Source organism: Amblyomma mixtum, chromosome 2 (assembly GCF_055824585.1).
Source record: "Amblyomma mixtum isolate Tamu chromosome 2, ASM5582458v1, whole genome shotgun sequence".
In the NCBI taxonomy this organism is placed as follows: Eukaryota; Metazoa; Arthropoda; class Arachnida; order Ixodida; family Ixodidae; genus Amblyomma; species Amblyomma mixtum.
In genome coordinates, this window is record NC_143013.1 from 173,505,446 (window position 1) to 173,529,160 (window position 23,715).

At 49.6% G+C, this 23,715-nt stretch overlaps 1 protein-coding gene and 3 pseudogenes across 2 annotated transcripts; 2 read left to right on the forward strand and 2 right to left on the reverse strand.

The window, feature by feature from the left end:
- Positions 1-1,759: 1,759 nt before the first annotated feature.
- LOC149361681 (cytochrome P450 2C38-like) lies at positions 1,760-5,947 on the reverse strand. The gene is made up of 3 exons (XM_089568126.1): positions 5,736-5,947; positions 3,504-3,628; positions 1,760-1,890 (listed from the first exon to the last, which is right to left on the reverse strand). Exons 1-3 carry the CDS (start codon positions 5,945-5,947, stop codon positions 1,760-1,762), a joined length of 468 nt encoding a protein of 155 aa, XP_089424252.1.
- Positions 5,948-7,035: 1,088 nt separating this feature from the next.
- On the forward strand, positions 7,036-9,319 carry LOC149361682 (uncharacterized; annotated as a pseudogene).
- On the reverse strand, positions 9,188-12,106 carry LOC149361683 (uncharacterized; annotated as a pseudogene). Its single transcript, XR_016288433.1, has 4 exons — positions 11,846-12,106; positions 11,043-11,219; positions 10,703-10,862; positions 9,188-10,462 (listed from the first exon to the last, which is right to left on the reverse strand). The product of XR_016288433.1 is annotated as an uncharacterized LOC149361683 (transcript).
- A 1,655-nt stretch (positions 12,107-13,761) lies between these two features.
- Positions 13,762-23,715, forward strand: part of LOC149361684 (cytochrome P450 2B5-like) — a 113,845-nt pseudogene continuing 103,891 nt past the window's right edge.

A 23,715-nucleotide genomic window follows, 5' to 3' on the forward strand; every position in this document is an offset into this window, starting at 1 on the left:
GATACACTGCGATATCTGTCCTACGACTCCTATTCAGTGTTCAGCCGCATCGCAAAGCTTCGACACCATGCCGTCTCAACCTCAGGTTGACGCCATTCCTTCTCGCCTCGTCAGCAAACTGGATGTGGCAATGGTGTTTATTAGTGTCTGAGCAACGTAGACAGGATGGCAGGCGTCAGCTGTCAGCGTACTCGCGGAATGAAACCGAAGCCCTTATTTATGAATTGGTTTCCATGTGTCTGATATCCAATTGCTATTGCTACAAATATTTCCAACTCGCACACTATAAAATGTGTCTCTTATGCAAGTTTCCTAAAAATCACCATTACAACAAGTGCTGCATTCAGAATGCACTTGAAGTGCTGCACCGCAGGAAGAAAGTCAGGATAGGAACGAAGCAAACAAACGATTAGCGCTGTCACGCTATTTCATTGGGAGCATTGCATCCTTTTATAGTTAGCACAGTTTTACGCCTCAACTTTGCCAGTTCTAGGTAGCAGGTATTACTCGAACAATTTTTGCACTGGAACGAAGCAGATGACCTTGAGTTTGCGCGGATATGTCTGTTGGTACACATTCTTTTTCTTAGTCCGCGTTTTTGGCATACCCGTCGCTATAACTTGTTTTTTTGTTGTTGTTGTTCCTCGTCCACTTGCGCTGCCGATTCCCGCGGTGGACCGTCAGTCTCCATAGCTTCCGGCTGCTATACACGATGAGCGATAAACGCTTGAGGCATGTCCGGAGCTCGCATTGCCAGCTCTTTCGCTGTGATTGGTTTGCACCCGTAGTGTTCATGAATTTACAATGTACGTGTTGCTAAATACTAGGGCTCCGTAAATTTTACCCACAAACAGCCACATCCGGATCTGAATCTTCCCTATTATGATTCGCTCTGATGTTCAAACTGGACTTGTAACTTTTCCAGGACATGAGAAGCCAAGTCAACACACACACGAACAGTGATAAATTACACGGCACGAAATTATCTAAGGTGAGAACAACTCCGGCGTGCAACCTGCCATCTGCAAACAAACGCCCTTCCACAAAGAAGATAAATCATAGACAAGCACGAAAACGCTTGCCGATAAGGTGTTCCGCAGTCATCAAAAGTTACGTAGAACACAGTACAGACATTACGATGGAGACACTGCAGTTGCTTCCAAGAAATTCCAGCATCCATCAGAAAGACGTGAAGCCTGCTGTTAGAACTCGTAGAGCATCGGCTAGCAGCATGAAGTAGGGAGATTAGATACTTTTCTAGGTAGTTTCCTGAGATGAACGGCAAATGATAGATTGTTTCATTCGGCACGGGCATACAGACTTGAGCTTCTCTGTACGTGTAGTACATTAAAGTGGGTACAGTGATTATGTGCAATGCGTGCGGGTGCTGAGCACTTCACGTTTTCTAAAGAGTAGCCGGATTATGAGAACCGTTATTGACTCATTTTTATTCATCATTTTGATTTAGGTATGCAATGCCCAGCGGGCACCAAACGAGGGTGATGAATTAAAAGCAGCAAGCAAACAACAATCACAACAATATAAAATTAATCTCGAAACAAAGTGTATAAACTAAGTAGAAAAATATTTAACGGAAGTCAGATGTGCTTAACTGAAGCGATAGTTCAGTTTCTGGTGCATACATGGGCATTGAAGCTGAAAATCAGCAAATTAGGAGTGCGCTGACTTTTGACTCGGCGCATAAAGGGGCGGAGCGCCACAAACAGAGTAGTTTTGTTCGCGGTTTCGTAACGTTGCCTTAGCAAGTGCACTGGTGCCTTACCGTCATGCGATCCTCTGCTGAGGGATCCAGAATTGTGAGGCCTCGCAGCTCGCGCAAGCAGAACTTTCTGTTTGCGTCCCAGACGTCGCCATTTAGTGTAGCTATTCCTGCGAAAAGCCAAAAGCTTTTTCAGTCACAATATGATAGTGTCTTCGGAAGAAATTAAAAATTCTGATCAAGATCAGTTCAATCGGCGCTACTATTCGAGGCAGCCAACCAGTCCTTCGATTTAGCTTTGCGTCACATCGTAAAAACGTCTTAACGTCCTCCTGGCTTTATTACGCGAGAATGGCTTCTCAACTGCGCACGCTCATGTGTAGAAACCCTACTCTTTATAATGGCTTCTCTAGACTCCCTACGTTTGTTTGAAAACATGATACTTCGGAGTTCGCGTGAAATGTCGTTTTAGTCTAACAGTATGGAAGATAAGTGACCTTGCACAGGTAGTTGGAATACCACACTCTTTCCGGAAAAACCACTCTTTCTGGGAGCTCTTGTAAGGTAGAAAAGAACAAGAAGTCAAATACAAGTCTCGCCGCCACAGGCCAATCTCGCAAGTACAAGCGTGTTGATGAAATAGGAGAAAAGAAGCCGCAGATCTCTGAGGCTGACAAAGGTGCATGAAGGTTACGTGTTTGATCGATATTGAAGTATATACGCTTTGTTTTCAAACCACTTGTACACTTTTATCGCACGCTCGAGGAAAGCGGGAAAAGGACAACCTGATTGTTGGAAGACAAAGAAAACCTGCAATTGGCGGTGGAACTGGCGCGCAGCTGAGTTTAAGTATGTTATGGTCTGGTTTGCGGTTATGCTTACTGCGTGTCCGCATGGTTTCGTTCCGCGCCTTGATTTTTTGGGAAGAGCAGCAGAGGACCTCCAAGTGCCTCTCTAAGCGCTCCGCGGACGAAGTTCGTGCAACGGCACGCCACTGCGACACGAAATTAAAGAGCTGTGTACAGCCAATGTTCAACGCGCCTCCGCGTTAGCAAACGTACAGCTCGGCGTGTTCGCCTCTTCAGCGTACCAGGATGCCGGGCTGCATAACCAGCTCTACGAGGACTATTATTACAGAATTTAATTATGCCCGCACGTCAGGTACCAGTCGCTACACATTAGTCGTGACAGTGGCTCGATGGTGACAGCAGCGACGCTGCCAACTCCTAGGCGCTAGGACTTTTTGCAAGACCCGCAGGTCACTGAATGCAGGCCGCAGTCCTTTGCTAGAACGTCTTTGTCTGAACCGGGAACAGGGTCCACTGCAACGCTGGTGCAAACGTAAATGAAGCGACGACGTCTGACAGAGGCCTTCAACGTCCGGCCGGCAGTAGTTTTCATTTCGGCTGCTGCTAGGCGGGGGCGCAGCGCTCCTCGCCAGCAATCAGAAACCCTTGTTTTCCGTTTCCTCCTTTCACGTCACCATTCTCCTATTCGGTCATCAGAGAGTCCCGAGTTTGAATCTTAGCAGCGGGAAAATGGTTTTCAACTCCAAATCCGAATCTCTTAGCAATAAATGCCCCTTTTGCTGCCGGAAAAGCGGCAGCAAAGCTACAAAATGGCGAACTATCGGCTTTTACTAACACAAAAAACTGATAGTGTTTTTCTAGTCTCCCTTTAACAGCTCGGTAGAAACTGTTTTTCCATGAAGAATGGCATCCATAGACCTCACTCAGACTAGTCTAGAGAGTAGTTTCTGTTTGCGTTCGGCTACTATACTCACCTTCGTAAAAGTTGCTGCCTGCGAGTGTAGCGTCTGCGCGCTGCAGTACTTCGCTTCTGCTCGCAAACTTTCTAACGCTGTCTATATCGTTCAGCACAACCACGTCCGTGAAATATAGCTTCAGTCTGCAAATAAACGCATTAGCCTGTTACAACCACACAATGGTTTGTATCACAAAGGGCCGTGTTGCTAAAGAATCCGCGCTTTGCGGTTGACAGTGACAATCTCCGTGCCGCTTTGAAGATACTGCCTGCAGTGTCGTCCGAATATGGGTCCACCAATAGCTTAGGTAGAACTTTCTAAATTATAGAAGAGTTGATAAACTTCCAACCGTTCATCATGCGCAGGAATACCTACCAGGAGCCCTAATTTGTTCTGGGTAACCTAGTACTGACCACTTTAAGTGCACCAAATTCACACGTTGTCATAGATGCACTGATCTCAGATATACACCAGCGGTGCGCCAAAGTGGAGGACACAGCCGGGAACAGCAGGTCCGATAAATGCATGTTTCTGCGCTTCTGGGCAGTCTCATAGGCAGGCATTACCTCCCTGTGAGTCTACTGCTGGAGAAAAATGAATGCGAATTAGGTCGATAGCTGTTGAAAGACACCTATATTACAGCTGGACAATATGGCGCTGCTCAAAATACCAGGGAGCGCATACTTCACGTCAAATTAGCCCTGATCTTCCTGTTGTGCGGCGCAGCGCTTACGAAATGAGTGGCGTGTCATAAGTGTGATATGGAGTATTTATTTTCACAGGAAACCTCTTCCACAAATATAGTGTTCTTGTTAATATTACATAATAATTTTGCGAATAAAGAAACTTAATGTGCCAGCACATAAGTAAAGAAGAACCTGGGATCGAAACATTTTGGCATTGTCTATCAAGTGAGCCCTTTCAGTTATCCTCGTCTGGTTGTCGGGGCGCAGCTGTCCCTGTTTTGTTTCTTTTTGTTTTTTTTTTGTTTTTCTTGGGTGGGGGTGGGGGGGGAGTGGGCTGACCGACACACCGACCTGCGCATCGCATGGCTGTAGGAACGCGGCTGTTTCCCTCGGGTTTGCTTGCTTGTGATGTCACCTGCAGCAAGACTCGACGATCCGATTTCGAGCAGTCAGGGCTCTGGCAACTATGAGACGAGGTCTAAGCGCGGAGTGAGCGCCGTCATTTCTAGGCGGGCTGTAGACCATTTCAGGGCTTTTTTTGCTGTATTCCTACATCCCTAGGCCCATAGAGGGCCTAGCGTGCGCTGGTCTATGGTGCGCATCGTCTGTGTCGCCTACGTTGTCTTTTGCGATCGCTCTCGGAGGTTTTCTTTTATAGCTGTTCTTGCCAATCATAGGCACTAAGTACGTTTCATATTAAGCAATATCTTTTGATCATGAAGAGCCCGGAAACGAGGGTGCGCTCTCTTCGATGAAACTCAGATTTTGCACCTCTGAAGCCCGTGCGCCGGTCGGGTGTCGCAGTGCGGATATCACAATGCCGCAGATACTACAACCCTTTGAATATGCTTTCCCGAACGCGTTCATTGAGGCCTTGAACAAGTGAAATACGATGGGTGCTTGTGGTCGTATTATATATTATGGGCAGTAGAAAAGCCGACATGCTTTGAGAAAACGTCAGAGGTTTGCCAGCCGCCCATGGGCTTTATCTGACTCCTTAGAGTTTAAAACCTCTCAGATCGCGTAATTAGGCGCTGACATATAAACCCAGATGTCGGTGCGCCCCTTTCTTTAGCCCTCTTGTTCGGCTTACAAGGCTACAGATATGAATATGCTACTTTTGACAAATAAATTCAAACGTTCCCCTATCCTGTATGCACATTACCGAAAGCGCATCCGATGATAGCTCTCATGTCTGCATCCTGAAACTTCCTAAAAAAATTAATTTCTGCAGCTTGAGATTTCACGCTGAAACAGAACCTAGTGCCATCTGACCAAGTGGCAGCCTGTTAGTAAACATGGACATATTATTCTGGAAGCGCAAGTGAAATCGTTTTGCGGCGCAAGGGTTAGTAACACGCCGCATCACTATTAGGCCGTGCAATCATTCGCATGTCGTTCATAGAACCCTACAAAACCTTGCAATAATCGAAGTGGGTACGATATGAGGCTTGTTAGAGGAGCAGTCCAATTCACGAACTCGCACACAAGCACTGGCAGCAAGAGCGGCGCTTTATGGACAGTGATAAAACTGCCCTACGTTTATGTTCACTGGAGGAAATACCTGAACACGGGGCCGTACAGTCTGCTCCACTCTATAGCTTTCTTGCGGGCAAAGTCGGCTCGGTAAAGCTCCACTTGACCGCGGATAGACTGCGCCTGTGGCATGGGTGGGAGCCTCGTTCCGGGAGGGAGGCGTCGTTCTCGCGACAACCAACGTGATGCCAGCCAGAAGAGAGCGGTGGCGGCGCACGAGACGAAGGTGATGGTCCACATCGTTGCACCCGCCTTTCCGACTTCTCTTGGGCAGCTGACTGCTGAGAGACGAACGAAAGGGACAATGCGCAAAGTATAAACCATGGCATTTAGGAAATAAAGGACATGGAGGTCATTTTTTGCGCAGCAAATATTAACAGTCCACCTTAGAGTGATTGGAACTTCGACCATAGCTGGTGCAGTGCGCATTGCTGGTGTCAGTAGCAGTGTTTATTATCTCCGGGTAGGGGTGTGAACTGTCTGTTTCGTTCATGCCACTTCTCTCGTAATGGCTACGCTGGTAACGTGTAATGAATGCCATTCGGGTAGAATGTTGGATTGCACCGGTTCAGTAACCAGTCATTAGGTTTGCTGGGTGTGTTGGGCTTGCACCCTAACGAAAGTACACAGCCAAAATTTCATTGTCTCTTTAGACAGGTCCAATCCCTGGAAATGCTGAAGTCCGGGTACTGGGGCTCTTTATACATCAAGACAGACGGTCAGAAACAACATTGGCCAAACTCCGTCAGGTGGGGGACCTGGTGGGCCGCTTGTCCGCCGTGTTTCTAGCAAGCGCGGGGGTTGCGTTGTAAGGACGCCTTGCGGCTGGTGCATGCATTTGTAACCAGTCGAATTCTATATTCGACTCCATACCTCCACCTGCGGAAGCAAGACGAGGATTCACTCCAAGTCACCCTCCGCAAAATTATTTCGCGGGCTCTGGATAGCGCCGTGTGTTGTCCGTCTTTCTGTGTCTTCGTCTCTTTGCGCTACGTTTTTCACCTTGCAGTTATGAGCCAACAAGCCCAAGCATATACCCTTCTGGACCTCCCCGTGAAGACCTCCAACAAGAGCCTCCTGGGGCTGGGCATGGTGAACACATTTCGGGAGCTCCGGGAAGCCCACTTGACCAACCAATATAGGCTCCGTACGCTGGTCAGAGGGCGCCACGGAGCAGCGCCGCGCGCAGCGCCGCCGTGGCAGAATACGCGTTACTGAGCCGGCGGGGGCGGGAGGACGCGAGCAACCCACTTAGTCTTTTCCCCTTCATGTGCTCAGCCAGCGTTCCCGCACGTGCATTGCATGCACGATCTTCACGATCCTTTGCAATGTCGCAGGTGGTTTTAGCTATTCAGGCCCATTAAGGGTACAGAGAAATATTTTCATCCAGCCTCTCTGACAAGCGAGAAGAAATTGTACGAGGCTGGACATGTTTCCCTTGTGTCGGAAGTTGACGGCGTGAACGTGCGGGCGAAGTGCCGCTCTCAGCAAGGGAAGCAAGTATACGACGTTTATTTGCACGTAAGTAAAGTTGTGGCATTTTTAACGTAGTAGTAGCCACTGCTGTAATACGGACCCCGCTGTCGGCGGTGCACGTTTTATATCGTTCGTAGCATATAGATACGCGAACCGCTTTCCAAATCTCTGCGAGGCTTGTTTTAGCAACATTATCACGTGCACGAATAAATAAGCTACATCTCTTCTCAGGAATATGATTGCCTTAAATAGTGGAGTTTTTCACGTCTCTTAGGAGGATTTTGAAAGGCATTGCGCGGTGGGAACGTAATTAATCATAATTTGCGTGCATCGCATGCGAACGTTCTCGTGTTATTGGTGACCAATTTGGGGGTCATAGTTTGTGTCAACTGTTACATTTACATTGTGTTCACCGCAGATAAACAAGGATGACCGCGAACTGCAAGCCGGACATTGCGGTTGCAGGTACGGCGCTGCAGGGTCCTGCAAACACTGCGCGGCGGTCGCGCTGCACATCAACACCCACGAAGAAATCCTGCACATCTGAGAGGCAGAAGTGGGGAAGGCCAGCCAAAAAGTCCCGTGTGGACGATAAAGCATCTATTGAAGAACTTTTTGGTGGTAAGCACTGCATTTCATTGCTGAAGTAATGGAAGTTAAATGTACCTATATTTATTAATGCATTGCCAGGCATTTTGGCATTAGTTAAGAAACTTATTTCTTGTTACTATGTTTGTGATTTTCAGTCTGTTTTCAGAAAGCATGCCCCAGCCTTAATTCAATTAGTTCACCTGCATATTTTCTTACAGCTAACAAGCATCCACATGTTGGTGGCGGAGAGCCTCCCATTCCCAAACCGTTGCACCCAAGCTTTCTGATAAAGCACTTCCCTGACATTCAGTGTCCAATGGCCCGAATTCTGAAAGCACAAAATGAAAGTCCTGAAAGTGCATGCAAGACAGTCTTGCAAGGTATCGTAGAAAAAGTGATACTTTAAAAAGAAATCAAACAACTCGGGAGTGTTTTGCACGAACCAAAAAAGGCTCTGCACTCTTTAATGGTAGCCGGAGAATTCCCAAAAATATCCATTAAAAAAAAAGAGTACGAGCAAGAAATGACAGCACAAGTGGCAGTGTACTACACCAAAAACATCAAATGCACAAGTGCCCTGCACCTGTGTGCCCTGACAAAGGGGCAGGCTAATAATCACAGGTAGGTGCTTCATCTCCTTGTTCGTACGTCACCTTGGAGAGTTGCAATGTAACGTATCTCCTAATTATCCTGTTGAAATTTCTAACAGGTGGCACGGAGAAAGAAGACTGAGAATAACTTCTTCGCAAGCGCACAGCATACTGAGAACAAGGAAGTCTCCTCAAGACCTCTTGAAGACTATTCTAAATCGTCGAGGATTTTGGCCTGAGGCCACATCATATGGTACGTCTTCCAACATCACACCATCGCACATTGGGCTGACTGAAAGTTACTTTTCAGGCATGAAAATGGAGCCAGTGGCACGCAAGAGCTTTGAGGAGAAAGTATGTGCAGATGTGTTAGAGGTAAGTTACATGTGTACAACCTGCTTGACTTAAAGATTTGTGATTGCACATTTGGTAGCTTCAGTGCTTACATATCTGCGCACGACCATTGCACTTTTAAGTCTGCATTTGCATTATTTGTGTCAACTGTATACTGGTGGGACTTATGCTTCAGAAAAGTACTCTTTCTTTTTCCAGACTGGACTTGTCGTCCATACAGCCCAGCCTTGGCTTTGTGGAAGCCCTGACGGGCTTTTTGAAACGGCAAAGGGTGTTTGCCTTGTAGAGATCAAGTGCCCATTTTCACGACGGGACAGTGATATCATTTATGTGGAGCAGGAGCTCACATTTGTGCCGTACATTAAGTACAGGAATGGCAGACTGACGCTCCTTGCAAGCCACAGATATTACACACAGGTGCAACTTCTGATGTATGTGTGTAATCTTGATGAATGTTTTTTTTTTGTTTTTTTCACAAAGACAGAGCATCACCGTCATTTTGGAGAAAGACAACAACTTCCTGTGTTCAGCTGTGCGAGCCTTGGAAGACTTTTACTTCACCTGGCTGCTCCCCGCCCTTGTAAAGTCTACAAGAGTCTGATAACTTTTCTTTTGAATCAAGAGATGTGTGGAAATGAGAATATAGTATGGGTCTGCTGATTGTAGACGGTGCAGCACTTCAAACCTTACTGTTCGGAGCTTATAATAGGCGGCTGGAGATTTGCCAAGACGCAACAGACATGAAATGCATCGCTCGTCACTGCAATCAGCTCTGTGGGTATGCGTGTGTTGAGGATGTTGAACATCTTTATGCGCTGGATAATTCTCTCCACATGAATTCGCACCTGTGCAATTTGGTACGTCTCATGCACCTCACTTTCAGCAAATTGGTCCTGACCTTGTAAAAATGGGGGCGTCACTAATATGGCCCGTACCTCTTCAAGGCCTGCCTTAATACCTGGAAAGCCCTTATCGGCCATCACAACATCGCCTGGTTGCACTAGGTCTAGAAATCCAGAATCTACCGTAATAAAGGAATCCGAACACCACACCTGCCTCCGTACACCTTTGAGCAGAAGCAGACTGCACCACATGGTGCGATTCCAACTAGGAATTTCAGAGTATATCCTCATTTGTAGTGTGAATAGAGCACACGCTGTTGCTGTACAGTGTACGGCTGTTCCGTACGGACTTCTGTGCAATCAATTATCATCGAGCAGTCATGGTAGTGAACTTTAAAGCAATTTGGCATTGTCTGCCTAATGACATGATCAGGAGGGCGATATATCCACTTCTGCGTGGCAATGCTAAGTGTTTTAAGAACACTTTTAAAATGACGGGAGACTGTGTTCCTGGATACGCAGAAAAGCACTGCAAGAGATGAGTAAGTGATCCCAAGCTTAAACTTCATCAAAAACAGCACAAGCCTATCAGTTATTGGCACATCACAAGTTTGCTCAGCAGAATGGGGCATTATGCTCAGCAGGAGGGCAAATACATCGGAAGACACGCCGCACAGATCCTTCATGGCAGCTGCACATGCTTGGACACTGTCGTATCCCGTGAAGCAAGCTGTCCTGCTGTCTCTACCAGACTGGCGGAAAACAACTTCAGGCTTGCACTGTACTTCCGTGTCACAAACAATTTTGTGGTTAACTTGAGTGCACGCCTCACTGCCTCGCGCCGAACATAGGAACACTGAAAATGTGCCGGAACATCTTGCAATGTCGTCGGTTTGGCAAGACTGCATAGAAAAGCAAAAATAGGTATTAGTCATAATACTGGACAGTTTAGTCACCTGCACTGCCGTGAGATGCAAAACATAAACTAGAGGTTAAACACTTTAATTCACAGTAACGAGAGCAGGCAATAAACTGCTGAAATTTCAAACTTAAACTCTGTATGTAACAAGTACACAGAGACTGCTTTGCATCAAAATAAAGAATGACAAAGTCATTGTTCAATGCCCATCTCGATTGCTTACCTTGTCGTTTTGTGCTGCGTCAACAGCCATGCAAAGCACCTCCAAGTTGGATGGCTCTTGATTCAGGGGATCCGTTTCAGAGGTGTCTTCATCAGTGCTTGATGCCGTGCCTTTTTCGCAAACAGTGGGAGATGCACTAGCCTTCCTCCTCCTATGCAACCTGAAGCATACGAAACATTTGGAAATTTATATTCTCCTTGTGGTCCTTCTTCTGAACGTTACCTAATGCAAATTACCAATTATGTTGAATTTTGCTCCCTAATTGAACTTAGAATTGACCACAGTGGTTCAATATTGCATTTTTATAGGTGGTTCACAACGCAAAAAAGACATTTAATACCTTTCATATCGTGCAAGCTGCTTCGTCGTATCGACGTGGCTGACCCTGTACGCATCCGGGAATATGGTTGGGTAGTACCCTGGATGCGATGCGATCGTACTCTTCTCTCCGTTGACGAAATGCTTAGAGCATATTCTCGTCCTCTCATTCGGCACCCACTCGGAACCGTCGGCCTGGCTGAAAAAGACGACAAAGCATAACTTACACTACAAAATCCTCAACCGACACAGGACAGAGGCAGACAACACATGCATAATGCTTCCCCAACTGGCCTGCAATTTTACAGAACGCAAGTTGTTTACGCTACGGAAAAGTGGTCTGCGCACACCACGTGAACACCACATTAAAGTTCTACCGGCACGCTCTATCATGTGTTTGCCACACTTTTTATCATTTGCGGGACCCAAGATAGCTTTTAGACACATGAGCCAACCGCAATCCTAGCGAATGTGCATGCACGATAACTTCTTCCGCACCCGACCGGGTGCACCGTTTGAGTGTTCCTAGGCAAGTACAGCACATGTGAGGAAGTTTGTACTTACGTAGGCGCGACTCAAGAAGTACAGTCGAAGAAATGCAGCGCGGACAAACGGCACAGAAAGTTAAGTGCGGTGATATATCCGTGATGAGAATGGCACGTATGCGTAGGTACATACGCACAAGGTTCAAACAAAATATCCGCAAACTTCACCGCCCGAAGCACGGCGAGGCGTGCACAGTTAGCAAGTAACACTCGAGATATGAAACTGTTAAACGTACTACGTTGAAAAGACGCTAAATGTTAAATGCGACAAGGAACTTACTTGATTCTCCGCACTGCCGTGGTCCACTTCTTTTGTCGATGTCTTTCGTACGGCCTACCTGGAAATCTGTACAGCTTAATGCCAAACTGTCCTTCGTGGCTATGGCAATCCTTCACGCAGCAATAGCGACAACTGCTTTTTCTTTTCGCATTTTTTTGTCGAGGCCATCGCCACTACTACTGCTTGCCATCGTTGCAACGCGACTGAAAGCGTGCAGCTGAGCGCGGCGCTTCCGTTCAGCCGGCCCGGAGACTCACTGCAGCTGCGCTAGGTGGCGCAAGGGTCGTGAGCAAACTTGACAGTACGGAGCCTATACACGTCTCTCAAAGACATCGTCGGGTCGACGCCTCCTTACCCGAATGCACATCCAACACACCACTCTCATGGAAGAGCGCGTACGTATTCCATCCCAGTGGAGATGCGCCCTCCACGTGCGCCCTCTTCCCATGAACATGAACCGTGAGGACCGTAATGGCTGGCGCCTGGCGCGGTCGGAAGCCCTGGCCCGCTACTATGGATCGAAACCCGGCGTATTCTACGTTGATGCCTCCGACCCCCACCATGGGGTATGGTACACGGCCGCAGTCATCCACCAATCCAAAACAGTGAACGGCCTTACTTTCCGAGCCCGTGACATAACACACACGGAGGAGGTCGCCATTGCGTTGGCTGCATCTGATCCGACTTCAAAAACAATTATTTCCGACTCGCGAGGGGCCTGTCGGAACATCGAGCAAGGCTGGGTACCGTACCTAGCCTACCGCGTTCTCCAAAACAGCGTCTACACCGGGGACCCCTGTTAACGCAGAAGCCTACGGCGCCAGTAGGTAATTCCCCCCCGTACCGTGTCGTCTACAGTCGGGAGGGGTTGACAATGACGACAGCGCGTCGCGCGCTTCGGATGCTGTCCAAGCCCGCGGGGATTGGGGGAGAAAGACCGCGAACAGCCTTGTCGGGGCCACAAGGGGCCGACCACCGTTTCCCGTTGAAACGAGATTCTGGGGGGGTCAGTAAGGTCGGCGACCTCTGAAATAGCTAAGCAGTGGACCTACTGGCGCCTCTAGAGTCGGTCTCTGGCGAGCACTGGGCTCCGCCCACTTGTATGTAGAGTGTCATTGCAGCGGTATTGGTTGGAATTGGGCGAGAAAGGTTTAATAAAGGTCCGCCCAATTATCGAGAGGATAAAAACCGCTGCAAACAAAGAGCGAGACGAGCGCGCCGAGTCTCAGTCTCGGCCGCTTTTCTACAGCCCTTCTTTTAAACCGCCTTTTCTCTAAGTCCTTGTATTTTGCTCCAGTCTTCAATAAATTAGTTTTTTGCTTCGGTCAAGAAGTTTGGAGTGGCTGCCCCAACCGGCAACGTGTCGCCGGACGAGTGGACGAAGACGTGAAGTGCCCAGCATACGATCAGACTAACCGGCCATTCTGACCATTTTTTTAACTGGTGCCGGCTTTCTGCGAAGCGGTTGGAGGCAGTACCTTCTTGAAGATTGACGGGCAACATCTTGGTGAGAAGCCCCGGGGACCAAGGTCCAAGTGAGGCGATTTCTTTGTGAGAGGCCTCGGAGTCAAGACTCCACGACAGCGCCGAGAAGCGAGAGGAACGACACCGACGGAGCGAAGCGCTGCGACTTCGGCGGCACCTGCGATTGCCGAATTCGTCTGCCGGGAGGAAGTGATGGGCTTGCTGTGAGCTCTGTACGCCGCTCATCTGCGCCTCTGGACGCAACCTGCCGCTGCTGCGCAGCGAGTGCCATGATCGACAGCCCGACAACACAGTGAGTTTCCCCAGTCTCACTCTACTTGCCTCAGGTGTCCTTGAGCCGCAGGGTTATTAATAACCAAGGCAAAATGGCAACATTCGGTTGGCGAAGTGGTTATGGCTGTGGGTATCGTTATGGCCACGAGCGAGCCGAAATGTCAGAGGCTGAGCGAGCCAGAGCAAAGGAGAGGAGCGACGCTTATATACGAGACCTGAAGCGTCAGTTAGCAATAGCCGAAGAGAATCTCCGGCAGGAGAGGAAGAGAATTGAGGAGGAGGAGCGCTCACGGAGAGCGGCCAGAGTACTGTCGAAGACGGCACAGTTGCCGTCGTACCGGACTGTATGGGACGCTGATCAAACTCTGATTGAGGCAGTTAATAAGGACGATAGGGGCAGCGGCGTACAGTCGGTTCCTTTCAACAACAGTCAGGAGGAACCCCGGGTTCCTGCAGACAGTGCAGCGATAACTAGGGTCAAGGAGCCGCACATTGTGCAGTCAACCACGATTGTTGACGCATACAACCCGTCTTGTATTCCCATGGTGGAGGTGAGCTCCACGGGCGTGCCTGGGAAACATTCGACCAATGATGAGACGATGCCGGTCGAACGCTGCGAGGCAGCACAGCACGTTAGTAGTGAGGCTAACGTCACTGATGAGCGCAACAGGAACTACTCGGCCGACCAGGTTGCCCAGTGCGACCTTTTGTTGCTGGTTGAAGCGCCCACATACCAGGCAGGGTGTGGTAAGAGCGGCGTGGTTCAAAAGGCATCCGCGGCACAAGTTGTAGTGTCTGAGAAGCCAGCAGAACAGCTGGATAAGCGAGGATGTTTCGATCCAGAAAAATCAGACCCGTGTGACGCCGCGATAAGCTTGGCGGTAGATGAAAGGAATCTGAGCAGTGGCGACGGCGAACTCGCCCCATGCCCTCAGAGGAGTGAAGTTAGACTGCCGCTGATAGTGAAAAACCGTGAACCATGCTGCGATCTCCTTGCGGGTCTGCCCAACAGGTGGACCACAATCCTAGAGGTCGATGATGATGAATTGGCTGAGTTGGCACTGCTACATTCTAAGAGGCCGTCTAGGTACGTGCACCCAGACCCATATGCGGAGGCTTGCGCCCCGTATGCGCACACGGTCGGCGGCTCCACCGCGGTAGAAGCGGAGCGAAACAGGCGGAAAGCAGCTCTAACGAGAGGGTGGTGCAAGCTGCAGCACGTAATGTTCACTAGACCAGATCAGATGTTTGATCCTGGTGGCTAGTGAAGAATGTTTATCACAGCCTTAGCCCACTCTGCCACTGCCATGTTGCGAAAAGCGCGAAAATGCTCTGTGGCTCGAGCACACTATGGGGCAGTGGGTAAGAGTGGGGGAACGTGAACACTTAACAGTGAATAGACTCTATAAATGATGGGACAGAGCCATGCTGAGGTGCTTGTGCTGATTTTGTCTTGTGTGTACTGTTTTCTTTTGTGATGACTTGTAATCCTGAAGAGTACCATATTTATTGCAGTGTTGTTGCATGTACCTCTGATTTTTGTAATGATTTTGTCAGAGGGTTTCATTTGCTTGTCTGCCTCAAAACTAAATGTGCAAGCTAAGAATTGTGCTTGTATCTCATACCTGAAGGTTTCTTCCTGAGCATTCTTTCTGCATTGTTAGTAGGACGCAGAAGCCTTCCTTTTTTGTATGTTGTTCGTACAGCGCTCAGTTGAGATCCGGGTCTCTTGTGCTGTGGCGTTTTTTTTTATGTTGTTGACGACCGGGTCTTTTGTGCCTGTGCGCGCTTTTGTATGTTGTGTGTACGGCGAGCGTCCACCCAACATTCTTGGTGGGGAGGTGTTAAGGCAGAAGCCTACGGCGCCAGTAGGTAATTGCCCCCCGTACTGTGTCGTCTGAAGTCGAGAGGGGTTGACAAAGACGACAGCACGTCGCGCGCTTCGGATGCTGTCCAAGCCCGCGGGGATTGGGGGAGAAAGACCGCGAACAGCCTTGTCGGGGCCACAAGGGGCCGGCTACCGTTTCCCGTTGAAACGAGATTCTGGGGGGTCAGTAAGGTCGGCGACCTCTGAAATAGCTAAGCAGTGGACTTACTGGCGCCTCTAGAGTCGGTCTTTGGCGAGCACTGGGCTCCGCCCACTTGTATGTAGAGTGTCATTGCAGCGGTATTGGTTGGAATTGGGCGAGAGAAGGTTTAATAAAGCTCCGCCCAATTATCGAGGGGATAAAAACCGCTGCAAACAAAGAGCGAGACGAGCCCGCCGAGTCTCAGTCTCGGCCGCTTTTATACAGCCCTTCTTTTAAACCGCCTTTTCTCTAAGTCCTTGTATTTTGCTCCAGTCTTCAATAAATTAGTTTTTTGCTTCGGTCAAGAAGTTTGGAGTGGCTGCCCCAACCGGCAACGTGTCGCCGGACGAGTAGACGAAGACGTGAAGTGCCCAGCATACGATCAGACTAACCGGCCATTCTGACCTTTTTTTTTAACTACCCCGCTCACTGGCGTATCGTTTCAGCTCCTGCTCACATGAGCCTTGAGGGAAATGAGGCAGCTGACGCCGCCGCCCGCGCTCTCTCATCGGACATTCCCTCTGACCCCGACGATCAGGAACTCGAATTTATTCCAGCTTCCACCATCAAAGACATTTTTTCACTCTATCAATCTGGCCACGGTCTTTATCCCCGCCCGTGTAAAGGTCTCTCAAAGGCGGAGGAGCGGCTTCTCCTCCGCCTGTATACTAATACTTTGCTGTGTCCGGCAGCTCTGAAACACTTCGACCCTTCTTTCTCGGGCAGCTGTCCGCACTGTGCGGAGAAGTCTTCGGACATCTACCACATGGTGTGGGCCTGCCCCTCCAACACTGCTATCCCTCCTCACCCCAACCCAACCCAACCCGGGAGGACTGGGAGGCGACCCTGCTCGGCTGCTCTGACCTGCAGGCCCAACGGGCCTTGGTCGCGCGAGCCCGATCGGCGCCACCTAGTACTTGTAAGGGCTGGCCCCCTCTGGGCCAGCTCGTACATCACCTCTTGAAGTGTATCTGTATATAAATGTTTTTCACCACCACCACCATGCACGGCCACTTATCGATGCATATAAGACGGCCCTCAGACATGAAAGGTGCCGCAAGTTGGAGTCTGAGGGGGGCAGTGAGGGGAGGTGCGGCGCTCATGTGTTCGACTAACCGGATGCAGTAAACATTCGTTGGTTGGGGCAGGGGAGTGCGCCGAGCGCGGATTATAAAAATCACCTCATGATTTCAGCGTAAGTTCTCAGTACAGCTATACCCGTAAAGCTTTATTCCTACATAGCGTTCTTGCGACCATCCCACCGCGGTGGCCCAATGGTTATGGCGCTCGGCTGCGGACCAGAAAGACGCGGGTTCGATCCCGGCCGCGGCGGCTGAATTGCGATGGAGAAATTCCAGAGGCCCGTGTACTGTGCGATGTCAGTGCACGTTAAAGAACCCCAGGTGGTCGAAATTTTCGGAGCCCTTCTCTACGGCGTCCCCCATAGCCTGAGTTGCTTTGGGACTTTAAATTCCAATAAACTAAACTAACTGACCTTCTTGTGACCAACATAGTTCCCGCTTCGAGTTATTGTTCAATTCTTTATTAGTGATTGACCCTTCTTTCGCAGCAGAAAAGTTGAGATTCAGGGCAGTAGGTGCTGATTGAGGCACCCAGCTCTGAGACTAGACCCACCGGGACGCGCATATTGGACGCCACTGGGGCGATACCGTCAGCGGCGTCTCCAGCGAGGGATAAGTGCGAGAGTTGGAAGAGGATTGAGGTGCGAAGCGATACCGCATTGCAGAGGAATTTAGGAGTGTGAGTCAACCAGCCGCAGTAAGGGCAGTCCGGCTGAGCCTGTGTTCTTGGGCAGACCGTCAGGTAGTGCTTGCAGCTCACGTCAGCGACGTAAGATGCGTCAGGTTAAAGCACATGGTAGCACTTTCAATCAAACATGATCGCTGATGGAAACGATCAAATTAACGGTTTTGGGAGGGAAGACACCTCCATGCGGTGTATTTTGGGATCCAAGAGTAGAGCACTAGCATGACGCAACTCATTGCCTACAGTGCTGGCGTGGCAAAGAACACATTGCACCTAAGTATTCCCAAAAGGGTGGCGGAATGCTCAGCAGGACGCATGACCTTGTAGGTAGTGGGGTAAATGTAGTTCCGAGGAGGTCATAGCAGACACCTTCACTATCTATACCCGTGAAACGGGGTAGGAGGAGCGCTAAGCACGGTGGGGAAAAAATCTTGATTGTTTCTGGTCAGGGAAACTTTCTTAGAAGCAATAGGAGAGGATGCGATCATTGAATAAGAAGACAGTGCTGTGTGATAGTGCCCCCTGGTAGAGGCGTCTGTGTAAAGACCTCTACATCAAGCGAGAGAGCAGGGGTGGAAAGGAAACAAGCCAGGGCTCCTCTGCAACCCACAAAGGAAGAGAGAAGGGCATGAAAATATGTAAAGGACATAGCGACGGCCCTTGAGTCCTGTTGCTTACAGAATAGAACGGGTACCATCATTCTGATGACAGTGTGTGATATAGAAAATGTCCGCATGATGTTGCCAAAGATTGGCATTCGTACGCCTTGAATTACCGAGGCGTACTGAATACCGAGTTCGCTAGCCATGTGTCTACGCTTCTCTGTATTGCTAAGAAGAGATATATTGGCCTCAGAAGTTATTGTGAAGTACCGACAACCTTCCTGGAATAACTGCGGATAACCTAGTGCAGAAGAGTAGGGGGGCTGACGTGTGTTTTTCAGTCCAAAAAGGAAGAACTGTCGGATATAGAGTAGTTTATGGACGGACGTTCTATCACGTATTTAGGTGCGCAAAGTGGACAGCTCTAAGGAGCCACCCACCCAAAACCGTGATCGTACGGGGGTGATAGGGAAGCTTTCGGCTGGGCACAGCCTAGAGTGCCTAGGCCGCATTACCAGCATTTCGGGACAAGCACTTCTTGCTACCTTAGCTGGCCCGAGGTGGCGCATGCTTAAGTAGCGTTAAAATCGCGCTCTGAAATCATGCGAAAAAATATTGTGCAAAAACAGTTCAGATCGCTCACATGTCCTCTCGGTTTGGAAGCAGCATCTTTGGACTACACGGCCAGGGTGAACGAGTGCTTAAAAGCGGACCTGGTGGCTTTTTCCCTCTTGCGCGGAATTGGTCGGCTGTGTTTTGAAAATTTCAATTTTGGACAATATACTTGGTTGTGCTGGCCAAAGAGAGATTTAATACCAAAGAGTTGAGCCCGTGCTTTATGTGTTTCCATTGGGAAAAAGCGATCAGAGCCGGAAATTCTTGACAAATAAAGTTTTAGTCTCTCAAAAGAGATTAAAATTCTGACCACTTCCATGGACTCCCGTTGGTGAAACTTTTAAGCGCGTTGGGACAAAATTTCAATCGCACACTGGGGTAGCGCTCTATTCAGATGCTCTGGAAGATCATCATCATCAGCCTGACTACACCCACTGCATGGCAAAGGCCTCTCCCATGTCTATCCAACTAAACCTGTCCTTCGCCAGTTGCGGCCACCGTATTCCCGCAAATTTCTTAATCTCATCCGCCCATCTAACTTTCTGCCGCCACCTGCTACGCTTGCATTCTCTTGGAATCCACTCCGTTACCCTTAAGGACCAGCGGTTATCTTGCCTTCGCATCACATGCCCTGCCCAAGCCCACTTCTTCCTCTTGATTTCAACTAGGTTGTCTTTAACCTGCGTTTGTTCCCTCACCCACTTCGCCCTCTTCCGATCTCTTAACGTTACACCTATAATTTTTATTTCTATAGCTCGCTGCGTTGTCCTTAATTATTTGAGAAAATCAAAGTAGTGTCTGTGCGATTTTTTATGGGAAAATGTGTCTCGTTGAAGAGTAATAGCTCGCTAGGCTTAAACAGTGCTCGGGTCTCTCCCAACTTCAGGTAATGAGGATTCAAAAGAGAATGGATAGGGCTGGCAAAGTGCAGCTAACGGTCTCCTGCAGCACACTGATATCGGGCGGAGGAAACGATGCAAGCCATGAATAAGTCAACGCAGCTTGCAAGAAGCAACACTATATTTCCACCGATACAGGCGTAAGCAGTGTCCGGGGGCAAGAATATCCCTAGCTGAGTTCTACGTAGATGTTACAGTCGTGTTAAACTAATTGCAAAAGGGAGCTAGGGGGAGAGTCGGTAACCCGCATGCGGAGAGCGCGTTGGCGATGCCCTTTGTTAAAGTCAAAATTTGGGCTTATTGGTTCGTATTGTGTACACAAGATAAACAAGGGGTGGAGAGACAAGTTGTCAGAAGTAGCACTTCGAAATTTGTGCTTGTTGGTTTGCACTTTGCGAGGATGCACTGCATCGCAAAACAGGGGATAGGTACAGAAATGGACACACGCACAACATTATGAAAATTGGACATTTTGGTTCACATTCTGCAAAGCTGTAGGGCGTCCTAAAAACAAGGCAGAGAGATAGAGGTGGACACTCACAGTGCTATGAAAATTACCCTTGTCGGTTTATACTTTGCAAAGGTGTAGCGCATCATAAAAACAATCCAGGGAGACAGAAGGGGACCCACACGTAACTATGAAAACTGGGGTTGTTGGCTCCCATTTTTCAAGGCTGTAACACATAAGAAAAAATAAAGGCAGAGGGACACAAGGTGACACACACAGCGCTAGGAAATCAGACTTGTTGGTTTACAAACTGCAAAGCTGTGCCGCATCAGAAAAATAAGCCACGGAGGCGGAAGGAGACACACACAGAGCTATGAAAGATTGTCTTGATAATTCTTACATTTCGAGGTTGCCATGCATCAAAAAAAGGGACAAGGACCGAGAAGGACACACAAAGCCCTATTATGTTCGGCTCGTTGGTTCATAAGATGGAGGCTGTAGCGCATTACAGAAAGAAGGTAGAGAGACAGAAGTGAACGCACACATTGCTACAAACACTTGTGTTTATGTTTCATGCGAGGCGAGGTCGCTGTGCGTCACAAGAGAAGGAACAGGAGTGGACATACGCAACACTATGAAAATTGTGCGTCTTGGTTCATATTTGCAAAGCCGTAGCGCATTATAAAAACAAGGCACGGAGATGGAAGTTCACAACACAGCGCTGTGAAAATTCGATTCCTTGTCTCTTAATTTCCAAAGCTGTAATACAACAAAAAATCAAGGCAGAGAGACAGAAGGGAAGAAACAGTTGTATGAATGTTTGGCCTGATGATTCATACATAAGTATGTTGTCGCGCATCGGAAAGGAAGGGACAGAGTCAGAAGTCGACATAGAAAGCACTACGAACTTTCGGCTCGTCGAATCGTAGTTTGCAACGCTGTAGCGAAAAACAAGGCAGGGATCAGTAGTGTACAAACACAGCGCTATGAAAATTTTGCTTTCTTGGTTAATAAGTTGCAATGTTCTAGCGCATAAGAAATACAAGGCAGAGAGGCAGCACTAAACTGGCACGAAGAGCGCTATGAAAATTGGGGTTGTTGTTCATATTTGCAACGCTGTTAACTCATCATATTGTCACCGACAAACGCAGCAGAAAAGCGGGAAGCACAGCGTTTCCTAGGACGAAGCCCGCCGAACCGTCGAGCTCATGCAGAACAAAGACGAATCGCGGCCACGCGCTGGGAGCCAAGGTTCGGCCACCAGGTGGCGCCGGCAGAGTGCCAGCAGTGTGGCATTGCCCCCCCCCCCCCCCCTCTTTCAAGAGGCATCGACCCGATGCCGCACGGGCGGAAAAAAAATAACAAAGGGAAGGCGGAAAGTGAACGGCGCGAGTGTCTGCGTGAAAAGGGGCTAACGGGAGTAATACGGCTTCAGTCGCGCCACGTGGACTACTTCGGACGTCGGTTGTCATGAGGACCGGACAGTTCCTTGAGGGAGCACCTCGTAGGTCACCGCGCTGAAGCGGCATAACACTTGGTAGGGACCGAAGTAACGGCGAAGAAGCTTCTCAGAGCGCCCCCGCAAGCGGATCGGGGTCCACACCCAGACTTGGTCACCGGGTGTGTAAATCACTTCCCTGCGGCGGAGGTTGTAACGCTCGGCGTCGCGTTGTTGTTGGTGCCGGATTCACTGTCGAGAAACATGGCGAGCGGCGTCGGCGTCACGAGCAAATGGGTTCGCTACGAAAGAAGAGGGAGCAGGATCCGGAAGAAGCATGACGTCCAGCATGGTCAAGGCTTCGCGACCGTGCACCAAATGGAACGGAGGGAAGCGTGTCGTTTCGTGTAGAGCAGTGTTGCAAGCGAATGTGATGTCAGGCAGTATCCGGTCCCAGTTTCCATGGTCATCGTCCACATACATCGAAATCATGTCGGCGATTGTCTTGTTAAGCCGCTCAGTCAGTCCGTTCCTTTGCGGATGGTAAGCTGCAGTGCTTCGATGGCTGGTGCCACTGAGTCGAAGTACCTCGCTCGTAAGTGCCGACGTGAAGGCGGTGCCCCTGTCAGTTAATACGACTGTAGGGGCTCTGTGACGAAGTACAATGTTGTGAATGAAGAAATGTGCAACTTCGGCTGCGGTACCACGGGGAAGGGCCTTGGTCTCACAGTAGCGGCTAAGATAGTCAGTGGCAACAGCAATATACTGGTTACCCATGGAAGACGCCGGAAATGGGCCGAATAAGTCCATGCCGACTTGTTGAAATGGGAGGCGTGGGGGATCGATCGGCTGCAGGAGCCCGGCTGGTTTAGTCGGAGGCGTCTTCCGGCGCTGGCACTCACGACAGGTTCGGACGTAGCGGTGGACAACCGCAGCAAGCCTGGGCCAGTAGTACTTGTGACGTATGCGCGCCAACGTGCGGGAAAACCCGAGGTGGCCCGAAGGAAGGTCGTCGTGGCACGCACGCAGAACTTCGTCACGAAGCGCTGTAGGTACGCCAAGCAGATAGTCAGCGTCCGTTGGGCCGTAATTCTTTTTATAGAGGACACCATCGCGCAAGCAAAACGATGACAGCCCGCGCTTGAAGATTCGAGGAGGAGATGGAGCGGTTCCTTCGAGATACTCGATGACAGGAAGCAGTTCGGCGTCGGCCCTCTGTTGGCGGGCAAAGGGTGGACGCGGTGACAGCACCGAGAAAAGCGGAATCGTCGTCGGACTTGCCCGTGGGGCAGGGAATAGGAGCGCGGGATAGACAGTCAGCATCGCTGTGTTTCTGCCCGGATTTGTACACGATGGTGGCATCAAATTCTTGTAGCCGAAGGCTCCATCGAGCAAGCCGCCCCGAGAGATCTTTCAGATTCGCCAGCCAACGAAGGGAATGATGATCGCTCACAACCCGAAATGGGCGGCCATACAGGTACGGACGAACGGCCCACAGCACAGCCCGTAACGGCCCACAGCACAGCCAGACATTCCTTCTCCATGGTTGAATAGTTGGCTTCGGAACGGGACAAAGTGCGACTGGCGTAAGCAATCACGCGTTCTAGACCATCCTGCCACTGAACAAGGATCGCACCGAGACCAACGTTACTGGCATCAGTATGTAGTTCCGTGTCGGCTTCCTCGTCGAAGTGGCCAAGCACAGGCGTACATTGGAGACGGGACTTGAGTTCCGTGAAGGCTCTTTCCTGGTCCTGCCCCCACAAGAAGGGTTCAGCGTCTTTCGTCAGGCGGGTCAGAGGCTCAGCTATCTTGGAGAAATTATGAACGAACCGGCGATAGTACGCGCAGAGGCCCAAGAAACGACGCAGGCTCCGTTTGTCTGTGGGCTTGGGGAAGGCAGCTACGGCGGCCGTCTTTTCGGGGTCTGAACTAACGCTTCGAGTGCTGACAATGTGACCAAGAAACTTCAGCTGATGAAACGCGAAGTGACATTTCTCTGGCTTGAGAGAGAGACCAGCGGAACGTATGGCCTCGAAAACAGCACGCAAACGTTTCAGGTGCTCATCGAAAGTGTCGGAGAAGATCACGACATCGTCGAGATATACGAGGCACGACTGCCACTTCAGTCCAGATAGCACGGTGTCCATCATTCGTTGGAATGTGGCAGGGGCCGAGCACAAGCCAAAAGGGAGCACCTTAAACTCGTATAAACCGTCAGGGGTAATAAAGGCGGTCTTCTCTCGGTCACGTTCGTTGACCTCTATTTGCCAA

Coding starts and splice junctions, on each gene's coding strand:
- LOC149361681 (XM_089568126.1), bottom strand. CDS start 5,947: ATGTGGACCATCACCTTCGTCTCGTGCGCCGCCACCGCTCTCTTCTGG. Junction 3,629..5,735: donor CTGTACGGCCCCGTGTTCAG/GTATTTCCTCCA, acceptor GTTTATTTGCAG/ACTGAAGCTATATTTCACGG. Junction 1,891..3,503: donor AGGCAGCAACTTTTACGAAG/GTGAGTATAGTA, acceptor GGCTTTTCGCAG/GAATAGCTACACTAAATGGC.